Source organism: Microtus pennsylvanicus, chromosome 8 (genome assembly GCF_037038515.1).
Source record: "Microtus pennsylvanicus isolate mMicPen1 chromosome 8, mMicPen1.hap1, whole genome shotgun sequence".
Taxonomy (NCBI): domain Eukaryota; kingdom Metazoa; phylum Chordata; class Mammalia; order Rodentia; family Cricetidae; genus Microtus; species Microtus pennsylvanicus.
This window is the reverse complement of record NC_134586.1, coordinates 34,631,573-34,659,027: the sequence shown is the minus strand read 5'-3', so window position 1 is coordinate 34,659,027 and position 27,455 is coordinate 34,631,573. Positions and strand designations below refer to the sequence as shown.

At 40.9% G+C, this 27,455-nt stretch overlaps 1 protein-coding gene across 3 annotated transcripts in view; it reads right to left on the bottom strand.

Annotated features, from left to right (window-relative positions):
• Positions 1–246: 246 nt before the first annotated feature.
• Positions 247–27,455, bottom strand: part of Rad18 (RAD18 E3 ubiquitin protein ligase) — a 92,216-nt gene continuing 65,007 nt past the window's right edge. For 2 of the 3 annotated variants that reach the window (XM_075983262.1, XM_075983264.1), the window contains 2 exons: positions 10,194–10,256; positions 247–1,134 (listed from right to left, as the gene is read on the bottom strand). In XM_075983262.1, coding sequence (XP_075839377.1) covers positions 1,035–1,134; positions 10,194–10,256 — 163 coding nt within the window. In that variant the 3' untranslated portion in view covers positions 247–1,034. The remainder of the gene's footprint in view (positions 1,135–10,193; positions 10,257–27,455) is intronic. The other variant, XM_075983263.1, reaches the window with a different exon arrangement.

Here is a 27,455-nt window from a genome sequence, read left to right as displayed (position 1 = left end):
GCACAGCAAAAAGCTAGCATCAGAGACATTCTCTGGAAAGGAGAAGCCATAAATGGTTTCCCAGCAATAAGGTCACTGTTGTAAACCAGCCATATGTGCGATGCGTGTGAAAGCTTGTGTGTCTGGGCCGCACAGTGGCTGAGGGGTCAAGGAGGGCAGGCTCGCTTTGAAATGCCAAACAAAGGCAGGGAAAACTGGGAACTGAAGGCATTTTGAACACAATAACAAATTTTATGACAAACGCAATATAAAGATTTATAGCCTTTATTCAAATACAACATACTATTTCAAGGAAATTACAAATTGTGTATTCATTGGTAAAACCCATTTATTTGTTTTGTTTAACAGCTGGGAGTAAAAGTGTTAGAGACCTCCCTGACCCCAGGGGCTAGCAGTACTATTTTTTAAGTGAAGTGTCACTTCAGAAGAACACACACATGCTTCAGAGCTCCTATGACTGTTACCTTAAATTACATTACCAACTTACCTGCCTTTTTAAAAATTATAAAACTAACTTTGTGACTTTACAATAAAACCCTACGCTATGAAGACACAGGTGTGTCTAACAGACAACTTAGGTACTGACCACTAACTGCTGGCAGCCTGGCAACAGGCACTCAGACAAAGAGATTACAATAAAGCATGTTCTTCTTACTAGCTTATTACTGTCATGAGGAAGAAAAGAAGTTTTTGCTGGGGCTGGTTCGCCAATGGCGAAAAGTGAAAATGACTTAGAAACATCCTGAAATAGAGTCAAACCGAGTAAACACCCCTGTGAGGAATGTGTCTGCCGTGCAAAGCTAGTGATTATGTTTTTAGGGGAGAAATGTCTTAAAGAAGGAAGCAACTGACCAAGAAGGTCAAGGATCATTTTAGAACTTTTTTTTTTGTTTTCTTTTCTAGAAAGGCAAAGAAGAATGAAATAATAAATTAACTATTACAATTATAATTAAACATTGTCACTGGGCATTGCTAAACATGGCAATAAAAACTATATTCTGGTCACTGTATGGAAAAGCTGGCGAAAGCCCATACTAATTCCTATTCCGCTTGTTTCTCGGCTCTGTCTCGGCACTTTCTGTGGCTCTGGTGCGGTGATTCTGTTGTGGGTTTATTTCTCTGTTCTGATCATTTCTGAAAACAAGAAAAGAAATGACATATTAGAAAGCAGTGGTCAGTGTTCTATGGGAACCCTGTGTACTAAGTCCTCTCACATGCATGACTGCACTAACACCTACAACTGCCCCTCCTCTAGAGACATAGTTATAGTTTGTATTGTCACAGTAATTATCATTCCCACTTTACAAGAACAATGAATCTGCAAAGACCAAAGAAAGAGTCCTTCCCTTGAGTCAAAACCCAGTAGCTTTAAAAAGCTATGTATAGTGATAAACCTGTAGTCCCAGCACTTGGGAGGCAGAAGGAAAATCTGGTTTTGAGGAGGCCTGGCCTACATTCTGAGTTCCAGGCCATCCTGGAAGTAGGCACAAATACTATATCTAGACCAGGACTCAAAAACAAACAGAGCTGGGGAGATGGCTTAGTCACTAAAATCTTGTTTTCAGTTCTATCTTTTGAACCCTGTGGTGATTTGAAAAAGAATGGCTCCCAAAGGCTCATATATTTTAATGCCAAGTCATCGGGTAGTGGCACTACTTGAGAATGATTAGGGAGCGTCACCTTGTTGGAGTAGGTGTGGCCTTGTTGGAGGGAAGCATGTCACTGGAGGGGAAGGGATGTTGGAGGTTTCAAAAGCCCAAGCTAGGCCCAAGGTTGTCCTTTTCCCATTGCCATCAGATCCAGATGTAGAACTCTCAGCTGCTTCCCCAGCACCAAGTCTGCCTGCGTGCTACCATGCTTCCAGCCATAACAGACTAAACTGTCAAGTCCCAATTAAATGTGTTCCTTTAAGAGTGGCCATGGCCACGGCATCTCTTCACAGCAACAGAAACCCTAACTAAGACAGACCATCATTAAGAAGCCAAGCACATGGAGTGGCCTGTGTTTCTAACCCCAGTACCGGGGATGTAGATACGTGGCTAGATCCATGGGCTCACTGTCAGCTGGCCTAACTTACCTAGTGAGAGCTCCTGACCAGTAAGGAGTCTTATCTATTGCTGTTTCCCTCCCTCTCTCTATCTCTCTCACATACACCCCAAACAAAACCCAAGATAAAACAAGTCCCTCACACAAATTCCCTGATTTTGGGCAGGGCATCAGGTAACGAAAGAGGAAGGGAGTTGCTGTGTAATCAACTAAACTTCTCAGGAATCCTTCCTTTTTTTTTCTTGATGTTGGTGAATCAAACCCAAGGTCTTGCATGATGTGGGATTCCCCTCTGTATGCTATGATTACCATTAATAAAGAAACTGCTTTGGGCCTATAGCAGAGTTATAGGAGAACAGAGCTAGGTGGAAAAAACTAAACTGAATGCTGGGAGAAAGAAGGCAGAGTCAGGGAGATGCCATGGAGCCACCAGAGGGGAAAGACGTGGGCCACCAGCTGGAACCTTGCTGGTAGGTCACAAGCCTTGTGGTAAAATATAAAATAATAGAAATGGGTTAACCAAAGATATAAGAGAAGAGCTAGCTAACAATACCCTTAAGTGATTGGCCAAACAGTGATTTAATTAATACTGTTTCTGAGTGATTAATTCATGGCCCAGGCAGCCGAGAATGAACAAGTGGCCTTATACAACACTCGAACATTCTAAATACAAATTTCACCATGAATTCTTTGTTTGCTTTGTTGAGATAGAGTCTTATTGTGTAGCTCTGGCTGACCTGAAGCAAACAATGTAGGCCAGAATAGCATGAATTCTTAAGTACAAGGTAGCAGTGTGGGACGAACACATGAGTCACTTGCAAGCCTCATTCCTCCACTGCCAGAAAGAGGAGAGCCTATAGAGATAGTCACTGAGGCAGGCAGAAAGCACCGCTGCCTCCAGGCATGCATCTCTTCTGTAAAGAGCAGGAATACACTGGTCCCTGGGACTCAGACAAACATCTGAGTCTCTTATGGAAAAATAGGAGCTGAAGATGTCACAGATGCTTTGGCCAATACAGCCAGAACAACCAGTAGAAATCAACTAGGCCAACTCCGGAATCTCCTAGCTCAACTCCCCAAATTAATGGTCACAGAGAAGTAAGCTCTTTTCTAGGCACAAACACTATTTACCTCAGTCCCTGGCATCTTTCACAGTATATTTATTCAGTCTTGGGCTAAAATGGAAGACATAGAAGCAAGAAAGAGACTCTACTGCCATGCACTAAGCAGCTGATGCAGAGGCAGCCCACATACTGGAACCACCAGACCATGGAACTTCAAAATAATTAAAACCAATACATGAAGGTCTCTAATAAAAAAAAGGTAGGAAACATCAAGAGAATTTCAGCAGACATAGACATGATATAAACAAATCAAATGGAAACACTGGGAAACCTCTAAGGTATCAGAGAGGAAGTATTTCTTCAAAGGACTATTAAGTGTAAGAAACAGAACTAATAAATGCCTCAGATGTGTCAGCGGGCTCAGCAGTTGAAAGAGCTTGCTCCAGAGCACGAGCAGCCGCTCTTAACCTCCTTTAACTCCAGCTCTGGGGATGCAATGCTCTCTTCACTTGCTCATGCTCACACGCACACATACACATATAAATAAGAATCTTTTTTAAAAAAAATCAAATTGAAATACAAAGAAAAAAGTGTGTGGAAGCTCGTGCGTGCATGCATGGGCACACATACACATATGACTAGAACTCCTGTAGGAGAAACAGCTGTGGAAATGAATTACACAGCTGTGAGTCTTCTAAAAACAGTGAAAGATATTAAACAAAGACAGAAAGTGGTCAGCCTGCCCCCATTAACAACTAACAAACAGAAAACATGTACAAAAATATTCAAAGTACTGCAACTCTTTGGAGGCAGGCAGAGAAAAGGGAACATTCTGTAGAGGGATGAGTAAGATTTGCAGCAGGCTTCTCATAAGAAACCAGACAGGCCTCACGGTCATGCAGCGATAACTTTAAAATGCCAGAAGGAAAACTGTCAACCCAGAATCCACCCCAAGCAAAACATCTTTCAAAGGTGAAAGCTAAGAAAAGACATCTCAGACAAAAGCTAAGAGGACTGATGGATAATACATTTAAGAAAAATCATAAGAAACATTAGAGGAAGTTTTTACATCAGACAAGCATGATCGCCAGCTGTAAATCTGGACCTATTTAACTTGCATAGGAGTAAATATACAGGACCATGATAGGAAGAAGGAATTGGAAACACTGTTGTTAGGTTTTCATATACCAAGGGACATATGTGAAGGCTCAATATAATAAATATGCATGTCACAAACCCCAGGACAACCACTATTTAAAAACAAAGGTAAAACTAGTAAGCTAGCCCTGGACATAAAATGAAATCACATGCTATTGCCTATTGATTCAAAATGAGTTCAGGCAGAAGGAAAGGAAAAGGCATTAGGCAAACAGAAAATGGCTAAAATAGTCATGCATAATCATTACTGGATGGGAGGGGGTGAAGATCAGGTGTATATATAGAGAGAAATAAGGCAGAGTCAGTGAGAAGCCATATTGTCCCACTTGAGAAGGAAACTTTACCTAGAAAGCCACAGCCATGTGGCGATACACAGATCAATGGAGATGGGCTAGTTTAGGATGTAAGAGCTAACTAAAAATATGCTTAAGCTATTGGCCAAACAGTATTGCAAATAATCTAGTTTCTGTGTGGTTATTTTGGTTCTGCGTGGCCAGGAACAAACAAGCAGCCTCCAACAACATAGGTGGTAGGGTGCTTGACCGGATACATTCCAGCACGGCATCGACCAATCACATAGGGCAGGCCTGTAATCCTAGCATGTAGGAAGCAGAAGCAGGAAGTGAGTTCAAGATCATGCTTGACCACAAAGCACATTGAAGACAAACCTGGAAGACACTATAAAAAGTATATGCCAATAATTACATTAAATGTAACTGGCCGAACTACCCAAATTAAAGACAGACTACTATTACATCAACAAAAAGTGAAAAAAAAATCATATGCTATAGGTTTATAAAAAGCAACCTAAACATGTCAAAAACTGGGAAGGGCCTAAAACAACTAAGGGCAAACTACTAAGTTAGCCTGGCAACTTCACAAAAACCAGAGAGTGCATTAGGCTTCTGCAAAAAGTGCAGTTTGTGTTTTACAGAAGACAGGCATCTGAGCTGCTTAAGACCTGGTTCCCACAGGGTGACACAGAGAGGCCAGATGACACCAGTATGGGCAAGCAGCTCATGTCGGAAAATTCTTTTTATTTTTGGTTGTGAGCCTAGCCTTTAACGGCTGAGCCATCTCTCCAGCCCGGAAAATTCTTTTTAATGCTCAATATTTTGTCTCCTGTTTCTTGACAGGCAGTCTTCCAATGCTACTTACCATACAAGCACCCTCAATACAAAGACAAAGCATGTTCACCAAGAACAGTCACTGCCTGACTTTTCAGAACAAACAGAAAAGCAAGACTCCTAAACACATGTCTCCCATCAATACCGACCCTGTTTCTACACCAGAGTGACTTCTAGAGAACTGAGGCATATACCACTTCATCAGCCACTGTGCCCAACTGACAAGAATTGGCATTAGTTCATTCTATTCGTCTCATATAGTTAAAATTACTAGCAGTACAATGAGGGGAATTTGCAATAGTAAACCCAAGTATGAGGCCAGAATCCCAGATTCAGCAAGAAGAACAATTCTATAAACCTTCAGTGGCTACCTCAGAAAGCCACATGGAATCTTGGCAGTGACTCACGACACTTGTAAATACCATCCACCAGAGGCAACATAGCATCAGTCACTTCAGCTAAAGTCAAAGAAAACAAGTGGATGGTTTTACTGTAGGAATAGCAAGGTATGCAGACACCACCATTCACATTCCTCTAGAAAGCCCTCCCTGAGTAACAAAAGGCAGCTTCAGTCTGGAGAGCTCTCCACGGTTGTCTGAGGGCCTCATAATCTACCAGTGGTGTTTCTTTGAATTCTTAAAAATTGATCATGATCATTCATCACCAGTGTGTAGAAAGGAAAATTAATACCCGGTTCCCATACACGCAGCATAGTCTAGGACACACCCCACAATAGTGCTCCCAAAAAGGAAGTAGTCCTCATGACTGCTGGTTTCCAAGAAATGGCATCAGCATCAGTGGGGTCCGCAAGTTGACTACACTTCCTCTAAGACTGTCCGGTCAGGTAGTAAACATCAGGATAGCTTCTCAGTCAACTCAAATAACTGAATCCACTCCTGGTTTTTGAAGAGCCAGCCAATATAACCCGTCTCATGTGTACATGCCGCCAGCAGGGTGGGACAACTGAGAAACAACGTGAGAATGGAGAAACCAAAGACATCTGGAGGTAATAACATGTCTCTGTGTGAGAAAGGGCAGGCTCTGCTGAACAGTTCAGAAGGCTCTGATGAATGAAGATCAAATTATGTTCCAAGTCACCTGACAGGAGAGTAGGCAGGAAAATTTAAGGCACTCGCAACCATCAGGAGAACATCACAAGGGCATTATTTCAGTGAAGAGCCTTTCATAGATTGCTCTGAACATCAGAGTCCATCTGTGTCTTTCTGTCTACAACTTCCCTAGTCTACAAGTTCCTATGTTTAGATAGCAATGTTCTAGTACTCCTTCTCCTCTACAAACCAGCGTGTCCTTTCCCATTAGTCAGAATGTCACCTGTTTAAATGATCTCCCACATTCATCCAGTCTTCTTACCCAGAAAGGTCAGATGCAGGAGGGATAAGGACATTCCTATAAAACTTAGAAAGACTCTTTATACTCCCCATTTTTGCCAGGGTGGGTCAAGGTAGGGCTTCTCAGCCAGTAATGTACTCAACCAAACGGTTTAGATTTTTCTGATTTAGAAAAGGTGTTAGCGAATTTTCGACAATGGTCCAAATTATTTTGGACTTTGACAACTCTGCTGCAACTACTTGACTTTTTTGTAACATGAAACAACAACAACAAAACCCAATAAGAACTGTGGGAGGTGATGTATGCTGTGAACATGTTTTATTGCTATTAGTTAATAAAGAAGCTTCTTTCGGCCAATGGCTTAACAGAATATAGCTACGCTGAAAGAGATATGCATAGAGAGTAGGCAGAGTCAGAGAGAAGCCATGTAGCCACCTACAGGAGATAGCCGCCTCCGATGGAGCCCACCGGAACCTTGCCCATAAGCCAGTCACGTGGCAATACACAGATTAATAGAAATGGGTTAATTTAAAATATGAGTTAGCCACATATATGTTTAAGCTACTGGTCAAACAGTATTGCAATTAATACACATTTCTGTGTGATTATTTCAGGAACCTGGATGGCCAAGAAACAAACAAGCAGCCTTCACTCACCAGGTAAAAAAATGTATGGCTATGTTCTAATAAAACTTTATTAACAAAATCAGACAAAGAACCAGATTTGGCTCATGGGCCATGGTTTGTCAATCTTGGCCTAGAGTTACAACACCCCCCCCCCCAAAATAAAGTTTAACCCTGGCCAAACACGCATACAGAGTTATATCAATATAGCCAATCCAGGGATGCTGTTTGGAAAGGGAGGGAGAGAGAGAAAGAGAGAGTGAGACAGAATTGTACACAGGATGATTCACAGGAGCAGGTTCTCTGTTTTTACCATATAAGCTTGGGGGATCAAACTCAGGTCATTGAGCTCAGCTGCAAGCATTTTCTCCCACTGAGTCATTTTACTGGTCCTAGAATCCTGAGTTTTTGAACAGCATAACATCAATACCATTTTTAAAATCATTAACCACAAAAAGACCAACAAAGAGAAGTTACCTTTCTGGGGACAGCAGTATTCAATGATCAATTCTATTGACACCCTGATCCTGGACTTCCAGCCTCTAGAGCTGTGGAAAAATGCTTTTCTATTGTTTAAGCCACCTACTACATGATGCAACTGTCCCCCGTGGATGTTAAAGACTTCGCCACTCTCTACTAGGATAGTCCCATTTTGCAGTAGGTTATCAGATTCACAAACCAGAAGAGCTTGGCAGAACCTGCATGTCAAGTGGAAATGGCACACAGAGGAGCACAGCCAGCCTCTGGCCCAAGAGTCATCACAGCTTTACCCCAGGCAACAGCAGCCATACTACCAAGGAACAATCTATCCCTTCCTGTTACCTTACACATTTATCAAAAGTAATACAACCAAAAAAAAAACCCTAGCCATTACATTTATTTTAAAAAGTTTCAAATTACCTGATTTAAAGCACTATCAAATAGCAATTATGAAGTGTTAAAAAAGACTTCTACATGATCAATAAACACAAGAGTAATTCCAGAAACAAATATATACACACCTATGAAATAGACATGGGCTATCTCGTTAATACCTGATGCTACAGCAATGGAAAAGCCTTATGCAAAAAAGAACCACTGAACCAGTCATCATCATACCTTATGACAATAAGTTCCAAACCTTAAGGTAAAACCTAATACTTCTAAGCCATAGGAAAAAAAATGGTGACTTTGGATTATAAAATGGTTTCCTAGGTTGGATGAAAATAATTAAAACAGACATAACACATTTCATCAAAAAATTAAAAGCTATACTTAGAGAAACGGTACCAAGAAAATGAAAAGACAAATAAATACAGAAAAGATGAGAATGAGAGCCAGGAAGGTCTGCGTCTTAGTATGCCTGAACACTGTTCCTGACATAGCACTTTAAAAGAGCAGAGATGGGCAAGTGCCTGGAGAACACGAGGAACTCACAGAGCCAGCGAATTCCCAAGTTCTGAGGAAGGGAGGAGGCCACTGGTGAGTGGTGTACCATCGGCATGCAATACTGCAGGTCCACTGTAACCTGCATGGCCCTCTATCCACAAAGGGCTGTGATGAAAATGAGTCTGTGTTCACGGCAACGGTTTTTGGATTTGTTTGGGGGTGGGGGGATGAGATGAAATTTTACTCCTTGTTGCCTATGGTAGTTTTCCATTCCATCTTTAGCTTCATGTACTCTGGGACTCTTGTTACATGTATACATGTTCTCAATCATTTTGTCTTCTTGATAGTTTGACCTTTTCGAGCATCATAAATGTCTTTGGCTCTGTTACGCTTTTTACCTTCAAGTCTATCTTGTCAACATTATCATTATGTTAGACTCGTTCAGGACATCTATGGCATATCTTTTTTCTGTTCTTTTGATTTCAATATATTGGTGTCTTGGAATCAAAAATTTGTTTTTTGCAGACAAAGCACAGGGGCACAGTACATTTTTTTTAATCAATCCATCCAGCAAGAGTCTATATTCTGATTGGGTTGTATAACCCAATCCTATAATCATTCATAAAGCAGAATTTGTATGTCCTTTTTTTTTTGTCATTTCTCTGTCTTCTTTGATGTTATCCAAATACCTTCTATTATAGCATTTTAATCCACTTTGAAGTTGTTCTACTTATCTTAAAACATCACTATCATCATCATCATCATTATCATTATCATTTTAAACACAAGATCTCATGTAGCCCAGGCTGGCCTCAAACTTGATACAAAGCTGACCTTGAACTTCTGATCTTCCTGCTTTGTATAAAACATTGCTAATGAGGCGAGGAAAGTGAATTCTGAATGGCCTCTGGATTTAGCAGTATGGAGGCTGCCAAAGAAGGCTGGAAATGGAAGAGAAAGAAACAAATTGCAAGATGACATCACTACTAAGGAAGAGAGGAGGATCACCTGTGGCTAGAGAGGCTGCCCCTGTACATCAAAGACAAAACAATAAAGACCCAACTAAAAGGGGAAAGGCTATCTGTGTGAGATAAGGACGACAGAAGAAGGTGGCTCCAGACAATGGGGCAAGAATGATGCTGAAGGAGAAATTCACCTTAGACACGAGGAAGGATATTTCTTTGTTTAGTCAATCTGTGCTTAGCAAATTATCACACTGTCAAAAAAAATATCATGGACATAGAAATGAGATCTACATGTAACTAGTTATTGCACCAGGACTCCAGTTCCACAGTGAAACTACACAGACAAGAAACACAGCAGAAGTCTTTGGTTTACACCTGGATTATTAGTCTCTTCCATCTGTCAGAAAGCACAAATGTCTTGCATAGAAGCAGCTACACAGAGTGCTCATTTCTCAGGCCCAAGCTCACACATTGCTGAGTATGAGAACTCACCTGTGAGATGCTTCCCAAGCTTCCTCTTCTTCCAGAAGGTCTCTTATGATGTCTGAACTGGAACTAAAAGGACATGTATCAGCAATGCTACACTGTGAGGTCTGTCCTGACCCAAACATGAGCACTGGGGAGCTAGGGTCAGTGGGGGAGGACAAAGAGGCACAAAGGGATACAGAAGAATAGGCATATTCACTGTCCACGCTGTAAGATGGTTTTGTGGTCACATACCTATGTGGAACTTCATCAAATTGGGTTCCGTAAATATTTACAATTATATGTCAACTAAATTTCAAAAAAACTATAAAAACTTTAATGAGTTAGCAGTGATAAAAACAATGAAGAAAGTTTAAATAAACTCTCAACATAAACCTGAGTCTAGACAGATCAATGAAATGCTTTTTAATCTTTTATGTCAATCAAAGATCAAATTACAATTTTCTTAGTTCCCAGCTCTATCAAAAAGAAAAAGAGAAAGAGATTGTGTTTTAAAAACTAAATTCTGGTGATGAGAGTCCACACACAGTAGCTAAGTGGCTTTTAGTCTCTTGGTAACCAACATAAAGTAAAGCATAATGCATCTGAGCAGTGCTAACAATGGAAATGTGTTATAAAAATGTGATCTAGCTTAAAATGCTACACTCTCTAGTGGTGCATGGAAAACAGGTCATAGAGAGCAAAAATTATTCCTTTAAAAGAAAAAACTGTTTGAAGGTTTTAGCATCTTGTTCTTATAATCAATAAAAATTATTTTAGAAAGGCTGTGTGTCCACCAGTATCAAACACACTTCTCTACACATTCTACATGGAATGTCATGGGAACCATATGGCACTCAAAAACAAATGTCACCTAGCAGAAAGAGGAGAAAGCTAAGGTGAGAAACAGCTGGGCTGAAAATACTAAGTGTGAACAATATCTCTAATGATACACTAATAAATAACAAAAGCTTTAAATTATGGAGATTTAAAGTGTCAATGAAGTGCTTTCAACCATTTCTCACAAACCACACTGAAGCAGTATTTGCCCATGATGCCTAGGCAAGAGGCCACAGAGATCATCAAACAGAGCTTTGTACCAAATGTTCCACTCAGTGTATTTCCCCAAGTCCTCTAGATTCCCAAGGAGCCTCATGCAGGATCTAGGTGGAGAGGTTGTCCAGTCACACTACAAGTGTAACCCCATACTTCTAGTACATTCCCTGAGATTCTGAGAACAAGGAACTCACTGGTAATAATAACTTCTGGTACTTGTGGCTTGAAAAATATCCATAATAATAATATGGATGTGAATTCAATAATACTTTAGTTGTGTTTATTTGCAGAGCAGTACACACATATGATTTTTTAAATGGTAGACACTATCTTGTCTACGTCCACAGTCAACTCACTCATCTACGTATGCACTGCAATTATTCCTTTAGGTCCCTGTATTGGGAACCATGACCCAGCCTGCCACAGTACCCACGTATGCACTGCTGTTTCCCTTCTCAAAAGCTGGAACAGTAACACTTCATCAGTCAATTTCACCCAACACTGGTTTGTAACAAACCTTTCCTATTAAACAGCTACTGAAATGGAGCTTTTATTAGAAGAAGAAGAAAGCCCTGCAGGTCAGTTAGCTGATTTCACTAACTTTATTACTCTCTGGGAGGCAGACCCACACAGTCTCTCACTGGGGAGGGCTCATGGCCACTGCCACTGCCATTCCCAAAGAAGCAGTTTTAAACCTTTCTGGTCCCGAAATCTCAACTCTGGCTCCTCTTTATTTTGCAGTAATTGTTCTAATTGCAGAAGAAACCTGCAGTTATTTACTCTTTCATGCTCCCTGATAACGATCTAACAGTATTTCTGGAGACACTTGACGATATTTCTGGCCAGTGTCACATGGTCAGAAGAAAGAATAAAGTCTGCCGGTTGCCCAATACCCTCACCCACCACCAAAAACACTTTAAATGACTTTAAAAAAAAGATAACAGCCAGGCATGGTGGCACACACCTTTAATCCCCAGCGATGTCAAGTGTTGCGGGAGGTCCTTCCGCTCTTCCAGGCAATAGCCGCTGAGATACCAGCCCATTGGGGCGTGGTCTCTCTCTTTAAAAAAGCGGTGTCTTCCCTCCTCGCTCTCTCTTACTTCCTGCTCAGCTTCTGGCGACTAGACTCCTTCCTGACTGCACAAGAGGGCTGTTGTCTGGGACGGTGATCTGTAAGTTTTTTTTCCCCTTTAAATAAATACCACCTTATTAATCATAATTCCAAACTGCTGTGGGATTGTTTGTGACTTACGCCTTCAGTCATGTTAGAGGCAGGTGGATCTCTCTGAGTTGGAGGCTAGCCTGGTCTACAGAACAAGTTCCAGTTTCAGTCTTGTCCAGAAGCTGGTAGTCTGTGATCAGTTTTCCTAGGTGCTTCCAAATCAAGCAGCACAGTCACAGTTTGTTAAAGGGAACATGTGCAGTGCACAAGGCACACACTTGAGAGGCTTCTCAAAAATACCTCAGTGGAAACAGATCGCAGACTCATAAAGCACACCAATCTGCTTTCTCTTGTCTTCGGTACTGATGCCCAACCATGCTGGCAATTCCCCGATGTCCTCAGTCTTCATTTCTTTCCACTACATCTTAGACCCTCATGAGAATGATCACAAAATCAAAACCTAACTGATCCAAAACCAAGGAAGTGCGTGTTCATAGCTATGAAGTTGCAGGATCTATGGTACATCTGCTACTTCAAATTTTGTCAACACTGAATTTAAGAGTTGACAGGAACACATGGCAATACCAGACAGAACTGTTCAAACCTGTCTAAAGTAATGCATTCAGTGTGTCCTTCTCAAAAGCCAGATGTTAGAAACTAAGCATTCAGTCTCATAATTGGGATTTTACAAAGGAAATCTATCACACAAAAGTTAATGTTACTAAAATTATAACTCAAAGATTTCTTTTCTTTAGACAGAAGCATTTAACATTTTTGAAATTTTAGTCATTTTTATATGGCTTGAAGATCAAAAAAATTCTAAAATGCTGTTAAGACATCTAAAAAAAGTCTTAGGAAAAATTTAATTACTCACTCTGATATACCCAGGGTCAGACATGTGCAATCCCACACAAACATAGCTTTTACCTCTAGAGCAAGAAACTTGTGCATAAACTTCAGCATCTCTACTAGCTAGGTTTGTAACATTTGGAAGACTATAATTTAAGAAGCTGGATAAGCAGGAGGTCTGGCACATGAAAGCTACAGCATTACTATGGAAGAATATTGAGATTGTGTCCTCTGATGTGACCACTATCCAGCTACTGTGGACATTATTATATAAATTACATGTGAGAAAGTCCCACTGTCAATTATATGAATCTTTTATATTCTGAATTCCCAACCTGGGTTCTGGAAGATTCTAGTAGGCTTAACTTTCCATCACTTAAACCTTATTTTCAGCTCACACTTAAGAAAGATGAGCTAATGCATGTGATAGTGTACACATGCACCTTGGATAGCTGAGAATTTCATTCTTGCTCTCTGAACATTACTTCTAAAGAAAAGGCTATTTGCATATTCCTTTCCTAGCATACAATTTCATCTAACAGTAAAAATTTTACTGCCAAACTGACAAGATGTCAAATATTCCTGTGAAGCTGGAGGGTAGAGGGCATGCCAGATTTCAATGGCAGCATTGCAAAAATAAACTCCTGTTCCTGCCATTTAATGTTGAACTTTAGGTGAGTTCTAGAACCTTTCTAAACCTCCAAGCCGTATCTCTAGTCAGGACATGTATTTTCCAGGGATATATTTAAGATGAATCAATACAGCACACTAAATGTTAAGTACAGAGGTTGGCACATAGTAAATGTTCAATCAATATTGCCTCCACTTTCATAAAACAGGTTTGAATCTGGATTTTCTAAATAACTGTCACAGCACTGCTTCAATTTGCCCCAGGAAACCTGATCACTATATGCACCACTTTAATCTTTGATTCCCACTGTTTCTATGACACCAGGTGCAAAATCATCAGAGCCTGTTATTTATCTGGCTTGGCAGGTACTCAAGGTACTGCACAGTAGGAAAAACACAAACGTTTGCTATAAAAATCCTGTGGATTAAAGATTACTTACAAGTGGAATTTCCTAATATCTAATACTTACCTGCTTCCAAGTGTCTTCACTGTGGCAATAATTTGAATGTGGTTGAGGACATGCAACATTAAAATAAAAACCAACCTCCTTTAGCACAAATCACCAGTGTTGATTAAAAGGGTATAAAACCTGTCAGACAATGATCCTTCAGTACACGCTGCCTGCTAGCATGAATCCTTCCACAAAGCATGATTTCTAGTAATCTGCTCTGTAGGGTGAGTCAATAGCTTATATGTTAAATACTCTAGTAGCAGGCTAACAGTAACATAATCAAATAGTCAACATTCATAGATTTTTACAAAAATCACTCAATGATGACAAAGGTCGCCATTTTTCTCAGTAACTACTCTTACCAACCACTTTAATAATTAATTACCTTATACACACTAACTTTAATTCAGATCTGTTCTAGGTCTCTTACCATTTGCGAAATGGACACAGGCTCAGAAAGATTAAAGCAGGAAAAAACAAACAAACAAACAAACAGAAATGCCAAGATCATCTTCTTTCCGTCAACCATGCTGCTTCAGCCAATGGAAGCAGAAACTTAAACACTATTCATCTGCAAGTGTTAACAATGCCTCCCCTATATTCCTATCAGTAAGGTTTTTACCAGACAACCAACTGCAAGCTTCATGGATAAAGAAAGCATGAGCTCCAGGAGATGTAGAAAACTAAGATGACAGGCCTTCAATGACAAGTAAGAATGTATTTATCCAATCAGAAATAAAGCTCATATTTAGTTTACAAAGTAGCCCCAATACATGACCAAGTAACCTAGGAAGGCTGGCAAAGCAAAATCAAATTTCATTTAATCAACGAGTGAAAGAAACTCAACCACCTTCTACATGCACAGTCAACGGCTGAGATAACTCCTACAATGGAACAAAGACAACTGTCAGGTACATGGATTTCATGGAAGCAAAGGAAAGTCACAGACTTGATGTGACTGCATCTTGTACAAAGATTTCCTCCAAACTAAAAGAGAGTCTAGCTTACTTATCACCCAGTGATAACTTTTTAAAGCACAAATAATACTAGAAAATTATTCCACATTTTTATTTTTATTTTCTAGAAATTTTCAAACAACAAAATTCACTAGGTGAATAACTGAACCATTTAGCTTCCAGAAGTACTCTAAAGTTATACATATTGTACCCTCAAAACTGCTATAGCAAAACATCAAAGCGTATTAGTAAAAATAAATTATGGCAGTATTAAATTCATAAGATTTTATGTCACACTAGTAACAGCTAAAAGCTGAATGCAATACCAAACCTTCCAAGAGTAAAAAGCGTTTTTAAAAATTCAATGCCAATATTTACAAAATCCATAAGTTATAAAACCTCATCAATACATCTGTCTTACCTCAGTGCCAACACCACCAGCCTTCATTAGTCAACATATAACACCTAAGATACAATGACTTTAAATTTTTATTTCAAAGAATGAAGGTATCTATACTTTTTGCTTAAAAATATTTACATGGTTTAAAGTACAAACATCAAAAGATACACACTGAGGGCTAGAGATATAGCTAAACTGGTAGAATGTTTTCTTAGAACACAAAAAGCCCAGGGTTTGATCCCCAGCACAGCATAAAGCGGGAATGTTAGTACAAACCTGCGCAGTACTTAGAAAAATTCAAGGTCATCCTCAGTCACACAATAAGTCCGAAGCCCACCTGGGCTACACGAGATCCTGTCTGTCTGACTGACAGACACAGACATAGTCTCCAATCCTTGTTCCCTTCTATCCCAGTGTTCTGGACCAGGAGTTGAAGAACATCTGCAATCTATAATTTAAAGCCAGACTAGACTACATGAGATCCTCATTTGTGCCTTGGGGGTGGAAGGAGATAGGTGAAGCAATCATGTAATAGGTAGTGGCTAAACCTGTATAGACCCTGTTATATGTGAATCAGGTGGATTGTAGGACCATCATCCATATATCAAGTAAATTTCAGTTGATCTCCTCAGAGTCCCTTCCCCATTGGTTGTTCTGTACAGCATTCTAACAATTGCATGACTGTTACAAGTTGTTACAACTGTAACAAGGTCTCTACAGTTGTACCCTCAAACAGTAAGATACCTTACAGATGAGAAATGCTTTCAATTTGCCCTTTTCTTTTGACAAACCATTAGTTATGGCTTCTTTCCGTTCTTCTGTCTGTTTCCAGATTCCTTCCTTCCCAGTTTCCAGGCACTCAGAAAGCAAGTCCACAATTGAATGTTTTCAGAAGGATTAAATCTTTATAAGTTAGAAAAATATCATCCCTTCTTTTATGTCCAAAGTACTTCTACCAAATTACAGCATAATTTCTAGAATAAAGGACTATTTCTAGATCCAGCTACCCTAACTGAAATAGTAATTTAATAAAGTTGCCTCCTACAACAGCTAAATCTGTTCCCCTCTTCTGATCCCTAATCTGTAACTGTGCCCCTTTCCATGTGCAAATTTAAGCATCTCAGCCACATAGGGCACACTTTTCTCTGGGTCCTAAACCAGGTTTCTAACTAGGGGAGAGTTGGCTTTCTCACTGCTAGAAGAAAACCGTATGTTTAATATATGGGCTGATCATTCTTCTTTAAAAACAGTACATCTTTCACTCTGTGCTTCCTCTGAAGTTCTGCTATTAAAAGGAATGAACTGAGGAAACTCATGAACTTGTTAGTTTTAATATTTCAACTGTTCAATTCAACTTCAACACTCTCAAAACTTTCTTAATCTGGCCTTTGTGCTTTTTGAAGACTTGGAGAACTGAAAATTTAAGAGCTTTACTATTTTGTTGGGGTTTGTGAGATTAAACAACTTCTGGCCTCTTTTAATGTACCCTTACTTGTCAGAAACTGGGAAAGGAGGCTTCCAATGCTGCTGCTGTTGTCCTACCCAAGGCAGCGGGATTCTATTTGTCTACAGACACTCTCCCTCCACTACTCAAGGCAGCGGGATTCTATGGGATTCTATTTGTCTATAGACACTCTCCCTCCACTACCCAAGGCAGCGGGATTCTATTTGTCTATAGACACTCTCCCTCCACTACTCAAGGCAGCGGGATTCTATTTGTCTATAGACACTCTCCCTCCACTACCCAAGGCAGCGGGATTCTATGGGATTCTATTTGTCTATAGACACTCTCCCTCCACTACCCAAGGCAGCGGGATTCTATTTGTCTATAGACACTCTCCCTCCACTACCCAAGGCAGCGGGATTCTATTTGTCTATAGACACTCTCCCTCCACTACTCAAGGCAGCGGGATTCTATTTGTCTATAGACACTCTCCCTCCACTACCCAAGGCAGCGGGATTCTATGGGATTCTATTTGTCTATAGACACTCTCCCTCCACTACCCAAGGCAGCGGGATTCTATTTGTCTATAGACACTCTCCCTCCACTACCCAAGGCAGCGGGATTCTATTTGTCTATAGACACTCTCCCTCCACTACCCAAGGCAGCGGGATTCTATTTGTCTATAGACACTCTCCCTCCACTACCCAAGGCAGCGGGATTCTATTTGTCTATAGACACTCTCCCTCCACTACCCAAGGCAGCGGGATTCTATTTGTCTATAGACACTCTCCCTCCACTACCCAAGGCAGCGGGATTCTATTTGTCTATAGACACTCTCCCTCCACTACCCACGGCAGCGGGATTCTATTTGTCTATAGACACTCTCCCTCCACTACCCAAGGCAGCGGGATTCTATTTGTCTATAGATACTCTCCCTCCACTACTCAAGGCAGCGGGATTCTATTTGTCTACAGACACTCTCCCTCCACTACTCAAGGCAGCGGGATTCTATTTGTCTATAGACACTCTCCCTCCACTACCCAAGGCAGCGGGATTCTATTTGTCTATAGACACTCTCCCTCCACTACCCAAGGCAGCGGGATTCTATTTGTCTATAGACACTCTCCCTCCACTACCCAAGGCAGCGGGATTCTATTTGTCTATAGACACTCTCCCTCCACTACCCAAGGCAGCGGGATTCTATTTGTCTATAGACACTCTCCCTCCACTACCCAAGGCAGCGGGATTCTATTTGTCTATAGACACTCTCCCTCCACTACCCAAGGCAGCGGGATTCTATTTGTCTATAGACACTCTCCCTCCACTACCCAAGGCAGCGGGATTCTATTTGTCTATAGACACTCTCCCTCCACTACCCAAGGCAGCGGGATTCTATTTGTCTATAGACACTCTCCCTCCACTACCCAAGGCAGCGGGATTCTATTTGTCTATAGACACTCTCCCTCCACTACCCAAGGCAGCGGGATTCTATTTGTCTATAGACACTCTCCCTCCACTACCCAAGGCAGCGGGATTCTATTTGTCTATAGACACTCTCCCTCCACTACCCAAGGCAGCGGGATTCTATTTGTCTATAGACACTCTCCCTCCACTACCCAAGGCAGCGGGATTCTATTTGTCTATAGACACTCTCCCTCCACTACCCAAGGCAGCGGGATTCTATTTGTCTATAGACACTCTCCCTCCACTACCCAAGGCAGCGGGATTCTATTTGTCTATAGACACTCTCCCTCCACTACCCAAGGCAGCGGGATTCTATTTGTCTATAGACACTCTCCCTCCACTACCCAAGGCAGCGGGATTCTATTTGTCTATAGACACTCTCCCTCCACTACCCAAGGCAGCGGGATTCTATTTGTCTACAGACACTCTCCCTCCACTACTCATCAGCATACTAGGTTAGCAGGTAACAGCACAGCTCCTAAGCCCTGTGCTCTCCCTAGCCCACAGAGACTGGTGGTACACCAAGCTCTAACTTTCAGCCTTTCAGCACCCAATGAGGTTTGGGCAGCTGAAGGCCATAAAAGGCACTGCTAGGCTCCAGTATCCTTTTTTTTTCTTTTTAACCCTGGCATGCTACCAAAACACTACCATTTTCTAAGTCTGCTGAAGGAAAGGTTTGAAACGTTGAGTTAAGGGGAGAAGTGACTCTTATGAAAGCACTGAGAGGTTTCATTCTTTTTAAAGGAAACAGAACATTATTTCTAAGTACTGGAATTCTCTTGGCTCTCTAGAAGAATTCAAGTTTGAAACAGAATTAAATATTTGTGCTTGATTAACTTGAAACTTAAAAGCATCTCTGAAAGATCAACTACCTAATGTAAGGGAAATCATTTTAAATTATCCAAATACTGACTATTTCAAATAGGTACCAAACCTTTCTAGTTAAATAGGCACAGGAACAAAAGCACAAGGTGTCACTCTGCTTTTTGTTTTGTTTTGAGTGATCAGTGGAATGAACATTTCATGCAGGTAACAACATAAAAAGACAAGATCACAGTAGTAGGTGACAGTGCCCTGCCACCCCGAGAATCATAGAACAAGCAACATTCCAAAGATGAACATTTCCTATCAATGTAGCTTAACTAGATGACAAGTTCCTCTGATAATGGGGTGGAGGGGTTCACTACAATGGTGGCGCTGAGGCTAGCATTGGCTCTGTTCAGCCAGGCCAGCTGCAATTAAATTCATACTGTTTTCTTTCTGAGACTACACATCAAACAGTGCAAGTGGAAGATGCCAATATCAACTATCCTGAGTGATATCAGCAAGGGCAGAATAACTAGACTATGATCCAAGGAGGGCAAGAATTTTAAATCTCACTGACATGACTGAATCTCAATCACGAGACACTGACCTTCCCTGGGACTCTGTTCCTTTAAGAAATGAAGTACTAAGGCTAAGCCATTAAATGTGTAGAAGAACCATCCCTCCAGCCGGGCGGTGGTGGCACAAGCCTTTAATCACAGCACTCGGGAGGCAGAGGCAGGCGGATCTCTGTGAGTTCGAGGCCAGCCTGGTCTAGTTCCAGCTAGTTCCAGGACAGGAACCAAAAGCTACGGAGAAACCCTGTCTCGAAAATCCAAAAAAAAAAAAAAAAAAAGGAAAAAAGAAAAAGAACCATCCCTCCAAAACTATGTTTACCCTGTGCTTCCAATAATCTGATGTTTTAATTTTATGTGCAATATAACCCAATAATAGGTTATAAATGACTCTTTAAAATATGCTTAGTACAACAAGAAAAGCATATAATGACACCTTTAAGGCTTCTAAAATTGGCTTTTGTGGAATCAACTAAAAAAAAAATCCTCTGTAATGCAACCCATCATCTGTAACGCTTGGATTACTCTGAGACACAAGAGCGGTGTGTTCTGCTCACCTGGTAAAATCAACAGAAGAGAGCAAAATCAGCAGTTTACTATGTACCCATGTTCCAGAATGTATCTGGGTAGGAGGGAAAAAGAACAAAGACACTGCAAATTAATTCGGTGCCGCCTACTGATGAGGTACCCTGACAATCATTCCAGGAAGACATAATGGAGTGCTGTCTAGTCATCATGAAGGTAAGAACTGAAAACCAGACTCATACATGAAAGCAAAGCCCACTTGGCTGCTCTTCACCTAATTTTAACACTAATTTCTTACTAACCCAGGAAGCAGTAGTAATCTAAAATGAAGCCAAGTGAAAATCCTCACACTGAAATAGGGAAATGCCTGGGCTGGAGGGAATGAGTAGCTTAGGTATCCCTATAGAGAAGAGCATCAGCTCCTTGACCTTCAGCCTTCATCCATGAAAGCAGTTACTATATTTATGCCTTCTCAACATACTTTCTATTTTGAACACACCTGCATTCCATCCTAGCTCACCCTTTCCTCGGGTTCTCAGGGTTAATACCTACCTGCTCCTCTGATTTAAAGAAAACTAGTGTGGCGGTGACTGTAACAACAAAATCCCAAGCAGCCAGCTAAAACCACAAAATCCCAACAGTATAATGTAAATGACACATCATTTTTACCCCATCCAATTTATTACACCAGTACAAGGACAAAGATTTTATGATTTTAATTTTTTAAAACTAAATGAGAGTTAGCTGCTAACTGGGCACCACCGTGGGGTCTGGGAATATTGACTCAAACCATTACTGCATGGTTAACAGTTAGAAGGAACTAGGAGTTCCTTCAATCTCTCCAACTTTTCTCAAAGTGCTCTGAAAAGCACACTTTTTTGTTCTTCGTTTTTCTCAATGAATAATTAAATTCTTCAACAGTTGAAAATTGATCTCATTTTTATGAATCAAACTAAGCACATGAAGATGTATCTTGGGACAAGAATTTCCCAAGTAATTGTCAATAAGCAGCAATGCACTTTAAAAAGTTCAGCTCACCCAGGGGTCTGACTGTGGTGCCTGCACTGCTCCAGCATCCTTCACATACGCCATCACAAATTGTGCCTTCAGTCCCTACCTGCTTCCCCATCTCACTGGAAATCACAGTTTTCTCCATTTCTTGCCTCCAACACTCTGTTTTGCTTAGAAAGCTCTTCTCATTCTTTGGTATTCCAGTCAGGTGCCTAATGTCTCTTGCCTACAGCCCAATCAATGGAAGCATTCTTAATTGAGGTTCCCTTCTCTCAAATGACTCTAGCTTGTATCAAGTTGACATAAAACTATCCAAAACAATTAATTCTTTATCAATTTGATATACAAACACATCACTGTAAAGACATATCTTTCCTTTTTTGTTATTTCTAAAAGCACACATTAAACATATAAACATCACAATACAAAACATTTTACAAACTTAAAAAGTCCTACAGTCTTACAAATTCTAAAGCTTTAAAAGTTTATTTAAAAGGTCTCGCCCAGAGACCTAGGAAAGAACCAAACACAGCCGGAAAAAAAAAAGCAATGTAATGATACCTAACGATATTCTATTATACTCATAAATTGGTGCCTAGCCCAATTGCCATCAGAGAGGTTTCAACTGGCAACTGATGGAATCAGATGTAGAGACCCACAGTCAAACATTAGGTGGAGCTTGGGGAATCCTGAGGAAGAGGAGGAAGGACTGAGGGAGGTAGTCAAGGTCATAACAGGTAAACCCACAAAATCAAATAATCTAAGCTCATAGGGGCTCACAGAGACTGAACCAATAACCATGGAGCCTGCACGAGACTGACCTAGGCCCTCTGCATATATGTTAGTTGTGTAACTTGGTCATTTTGTGGAACTCCTAACAGTGGGAGCAGGGGCCGTCTCTGATTCTTTGCTGGCTTTTGGAATCCTAGTCCTTATACTCAGTTGCCTACTGACTTGGTCCCCATGGGGAGAACTCTACCTCTGGTTTTGTGAGGGCAGGAACTCAAGCAAGAAAGGAACTTGAAGCAGGAGCTGATGCAGAGGCTGTGGAGGGATGCTGCTTACTGGCTTGCTTTCCATGGCTTGCTCAACCTGCTTTCTTACAGAACCTGGGACCACCAAGCCCAGGGATAGAACCACCACCAACAGGCTAGGCCTGGCTTGCCTCTAGCCTAATCTTATGGAGGCATTTTTTTAACAGGGTCCTGCTCTCAGATAAGAGAATGAGAGATGAGAGAATGAGAGAGATGAGAGAATGAGAGATGATCTTGTGTAAAACTGACATAAAACCAACTAGCACAATCAGACTGTCCAAAGAAAACAATAGTAATTTCTACCAGAAATTCCCTTTCTTTCCTGGCTATATCCTTGGATAAGGAGCACTGGAGAAGACATCAAACCCTCTGGACTTTCACAGTCCTGGGAGTCACCACTCAGAGCACTCTTACAAGTGCTCATGTATTAATAAAGAAGATGGTAGCGGAAAAGAGCAAAACACACGGTGAAACTTGCACATCGTCCATTGGGGTAAAACATAAAGGCCAGGCCACATCTCTTATAGAGTGAGATCACTGTAGGCCTCTCCCCAGAGGACATCCAACTTCTATGTCCCACCCACAGAACATTCTAACTGCCCTAACAGATGGACCCTGTCCCCAACCTACAGAGTAAAAAAAAAGTCCAATCTTTGGACTTAAAACTCACACAAATCTCCATCCTGGAAAGCTTCACACTGAAAAGTCCCACCCCCCCTCCAAGAAACTATATATATGCCCTGCCTTCTGTTCAGTTCTCTGCTGTTTCTCACCCAAGCAGAGGCACCCACCCTCCTGGTGTTTTCCCTTCCAATAAATCTCTTGTGTAAGGTTTGTTATGCAGTGTGACTTTGTGGTATTCCTTGGCTCCTAACTGCCAGGATATCTTTCCATCCAAGCTGCAATGTTTACAATCACTGTGGGAAAATTCAAAGTAAAAACAAAAGGTAATAATTTAAAATAATAATTTAAAATAATTATTTTCTCATGCTATGTCCTAAATTTAAAACAAAAGTGCATTTTTATAGACTGTGTTCAGACAAGATTCTACTTATAAATGTGTGTGTGTGTGTGTGTGTGTGTGTGTGTGTGTGTGTGTGTGTGTGTGTAAAGTATTAAATAAAAGGAAAGTACCAGGCATGATGGGACGGACACACTTATAATACTAGAACTTAGGAGGCTAAGGCAGGAAAACAACTAGATCCAGGACAGCCTAGCCACAGATCATGTCTCAAAACAAAAGGAGCCAAATAAAAGAAAAATAGAACATTTCAATAACTAAATTCACTAAAGTTCTAAAGCAGTGTCCAATTTCTCACAGAAGAAATTGATTTTGATGACGTCAGTTTTCCAATACTCATTATACCCTGGATATTTTCACGCTAATAACCAATGCTGCAAGGGCTAAAGGCACTTTAAAACAACAACAACAACCAGGGGTTGCTGAGATAACTCAGTGGACAGAGGTGACTGCCATCAAGAGTGGCAACCTGAATTCAATTCCTTCAACCCACATGGTAGACAAAAAGAGCTAACTCCAGCAAATTGTCCTCTGATTGCCACACATGTGTTGTGACATTTGCACGCCCACATACATACACACAAAAAAATAACTTTTAACAACTTAAAAATAAGTAAAATGCTGGAGGTGTGCCTCTGTGGTAGAGTAGTTGCCTAACATGCAAAACGCCCTGGGCTCAGTTTTCAATACTAAAAGTAGTTGGCTTTTAACTTAAGGGTGATTTTACAATCACAAAAAAGTTATAAAGTACAGAAAGCACCCATACACCTTACTTCCAACTTCCTCCACTGGTAACATGCTACATTAGGATATTATTAGTATAGTGGTATAATATTTGTGTTTTAATAAAAAGCTTGCCTGAAGATCAGAGGGCAAAGCAGCCACACTAGTCAGCCATACCAGTCAGGGAGTGGTGGCACACACCTTTAATCCCAGGACTCAGAAGACAGAGGCAGATGGATCTCTGGGAGTTGAAGGCCACCCTGGGCTACCACAAAATCAATCTAGAAACAGATCCAGATGGTCATGGTTCACATCTATATCCTAGCGTTTGGGAGTCACACACTTTTAATCCCAGCACTAGAAAAGTGGAAACAGAATATGGCTGGGCGGAGAGAGAAATATAAAGGGGAAGAGATATGAACTCACTGGAGTGTGGAGTCAGGATTTGTGGAAACAGGATCTCGCCCTTTTGGTCTGAAGATTTGGTAGAGGTAAAAGGTCTCTCTAGTGGTTGGCTGCTTTGCTTTTCTGATCTTCAGCTTGAACCCCTTTATCTGTCTCTGGACTTTTATTATTTGTGCTACATATTAGCTCCATCAAATGAAGTAAATGGTAATCCATTTGTTACTGTCTTTACCTAATATCATTTTTCTACCCCAGAATTTCATGCAGGCTACATTACACTTATTTGTCATGTTGAGTTTCGCAGACATTCTTTGGTTTTGATGGCCTTGACATTCTGGAGAGTGGTCAAACATTTTATAAAATGACCCTCAACTGAAGTTCAGTGACTCCCCTACTCCCAATATGACTTAGGCTGTTGGGTTTTGAGGAGGAAACACAGAGATAGAATAGTCCTTACATCTCATAGAGCATGTGCTTATCTACGTTGCACAATGATTAATGCTGGCATCATAACTTGACTCAGGTGGTGCTTCCCAGGTTTTTCCACTGTGGACACAACTCCCTTGTTTCTTTAGAAGATGGTCCCTAGGAGTAGACCTCTCTGAAGTCACAAGGGTTGTTACATTGTACCTTGTTGATGGGAAGCACCCAAGTCAATTACTTGCAATCTCTCTACCCACAATATTCGATTTTCTTTTAACTCATTTTTTTAATCACTAGGAAATGAATGCATAGATATTTATTTTCTGTTTTGGCTTAATCCAATACTACAGTAAATATGTTATTGCCTACACTGTCCTATGTTTGGCCACTGAGGAACTCTTGATGTCAGTTCCTATATCCCTTAGACATGTTATCAGTCTCTAAGTGTGTGATATCTTGTTCATTTTTCCTCTCTGTTGTTCTGTTCTCTCTTCTTCTTTTTGTACTTCCTTGCTTTCTTTCATGATAAAATGTTCTAGGTTTATGTTACATATTCCAGTTCTGGTCCAAGAAACAGCGATTTCTACAAGGATTATTGGTGCCTTTTGCTGGCTATTATTATTATTATGGTTTTTCGAGACAGGGTTTCTCTGTGGTTTTGGAGCCTGTCCTGGAACTAGCTCTTGTAGACCAGGCTGGTCTCGAACTCACAGAGATCCACCTGCCTCTGCCTCCCAAGTGCTGGGATTAAATGCGTGCGCCACCACCGCCCGGCGAATATTTATTTATTTATTATGTATGCAATGTTCTGTCTGTGTATATTCCTGAAGGCCAGAAGAGGGCACCAGACCTCATTACAGATGGTTGTGAGCCACCATGTGGTTGCTGGGAATTGAACTCAGGACCTTTGGAAGAGCAGGCAATGCTCTTAACCACTGAGCCATCTCTCCAGCCCCGCTGGCTAATATTATTAACACAGAAACCAACACATGTACTCTGGGTGTGCCGATTACTTCTGTGGTATAACTGTGAAGGGCCTCACATCTGACAGGACAAGCAAATACATATGTACATATGCTAGCTCATTTACTTAACCAAATTATTAAGCATTTCTTCCCATCCATTTCCATCTCTAAGAAGCCAAATTCAAGTTTTCACTTTAATGTTTCCAATTCCAGTCCAGTACTGCATGGATGTTTTAGCCATATTTGTTTGCAATCCCCCATTCTAGCAGAGGAATCTGGCTGCACCTTAAAAACTAGCACTGCAGAAAAATAATACACTAAAACTACAGACAAGTAGATTAAAATAAAGCCTTCCAAAATGACAAGTTGAGTTAAAACAAGAACACTTCAAAAAAGCAGGATAATAAGGAAAGACACCTCCACCTCCAGGCAATCGAAGAACTTCCAGTCCCACACTAAAGCTCATCTACCTAAAGTGGAGAGAGTTTTATTTGCACACTGGTAAACTCCAGTTTCATGATGGATTATTATGTATTTGGTTTATTATGACATGAGATGAAAAAGCACACTGTTTCTAGTCAACACATTTTCTGTTTTCCACCTGTGGGCCTATTTGGCACAGAGCTTTCTGGATAATCTGTCTGTCTGTCACCCAACACTCTCTATGTAGTTTCTCAACAGCCCACAGGCATCCCTATGCTCCTCTTCTGGGCAGCAGAGGCAACTGTGCATGGAGATAGCTGCAGAGCACAAGGAGCTCTGGAACCCACATTTATTATTCCCTTTTGTAGACACAGACCAAGGCTTTAAAAGCCCCATTTGTACTCATAAAATGTACCAAAAGCCCAAAACCCTATTCCTATCTTTAATTAACATCACTACCTAGACTTAGCAGATCTCCTTGTACCCTGTCCCCATCCCTCCAGTGTGCCAGGCTTGGCCTCACTGTTGCAGTGCACTCAATTTTCCCAGGATGAAACCTCGGTCAAACAATGGCATCAGGTGACATGCACCCTAAACGCTCTCTTTCCTTTCCAGATTCACTTCCCACTCCCAATAGAGGAAAGTCGGGTGCTTTACTTTCACCCGACTCCTCCTGTCAGGTCTGCTCCCTCGGGACTAAGTACATACTTCTATTTAGAGTTTAACAACTAACATTTTCTTTAAAATGCGGATTCCTTGAGGGCTCTATAGTCAAACAGGTGAATTAAATCTGACTTGCCACATACTTCCTGACTAATCTCACTCCTGGCCATTTCATTTCCACATCTTCAAGGAGCTAAGACTACATATCTTAGAGCACCACCAGTACCAGAAAACATCAGAGGAAGCACACACAGCCTCCTGAACAAGGTTTCACCATTCTGTAGTCTTGATCAATGTAACAGAA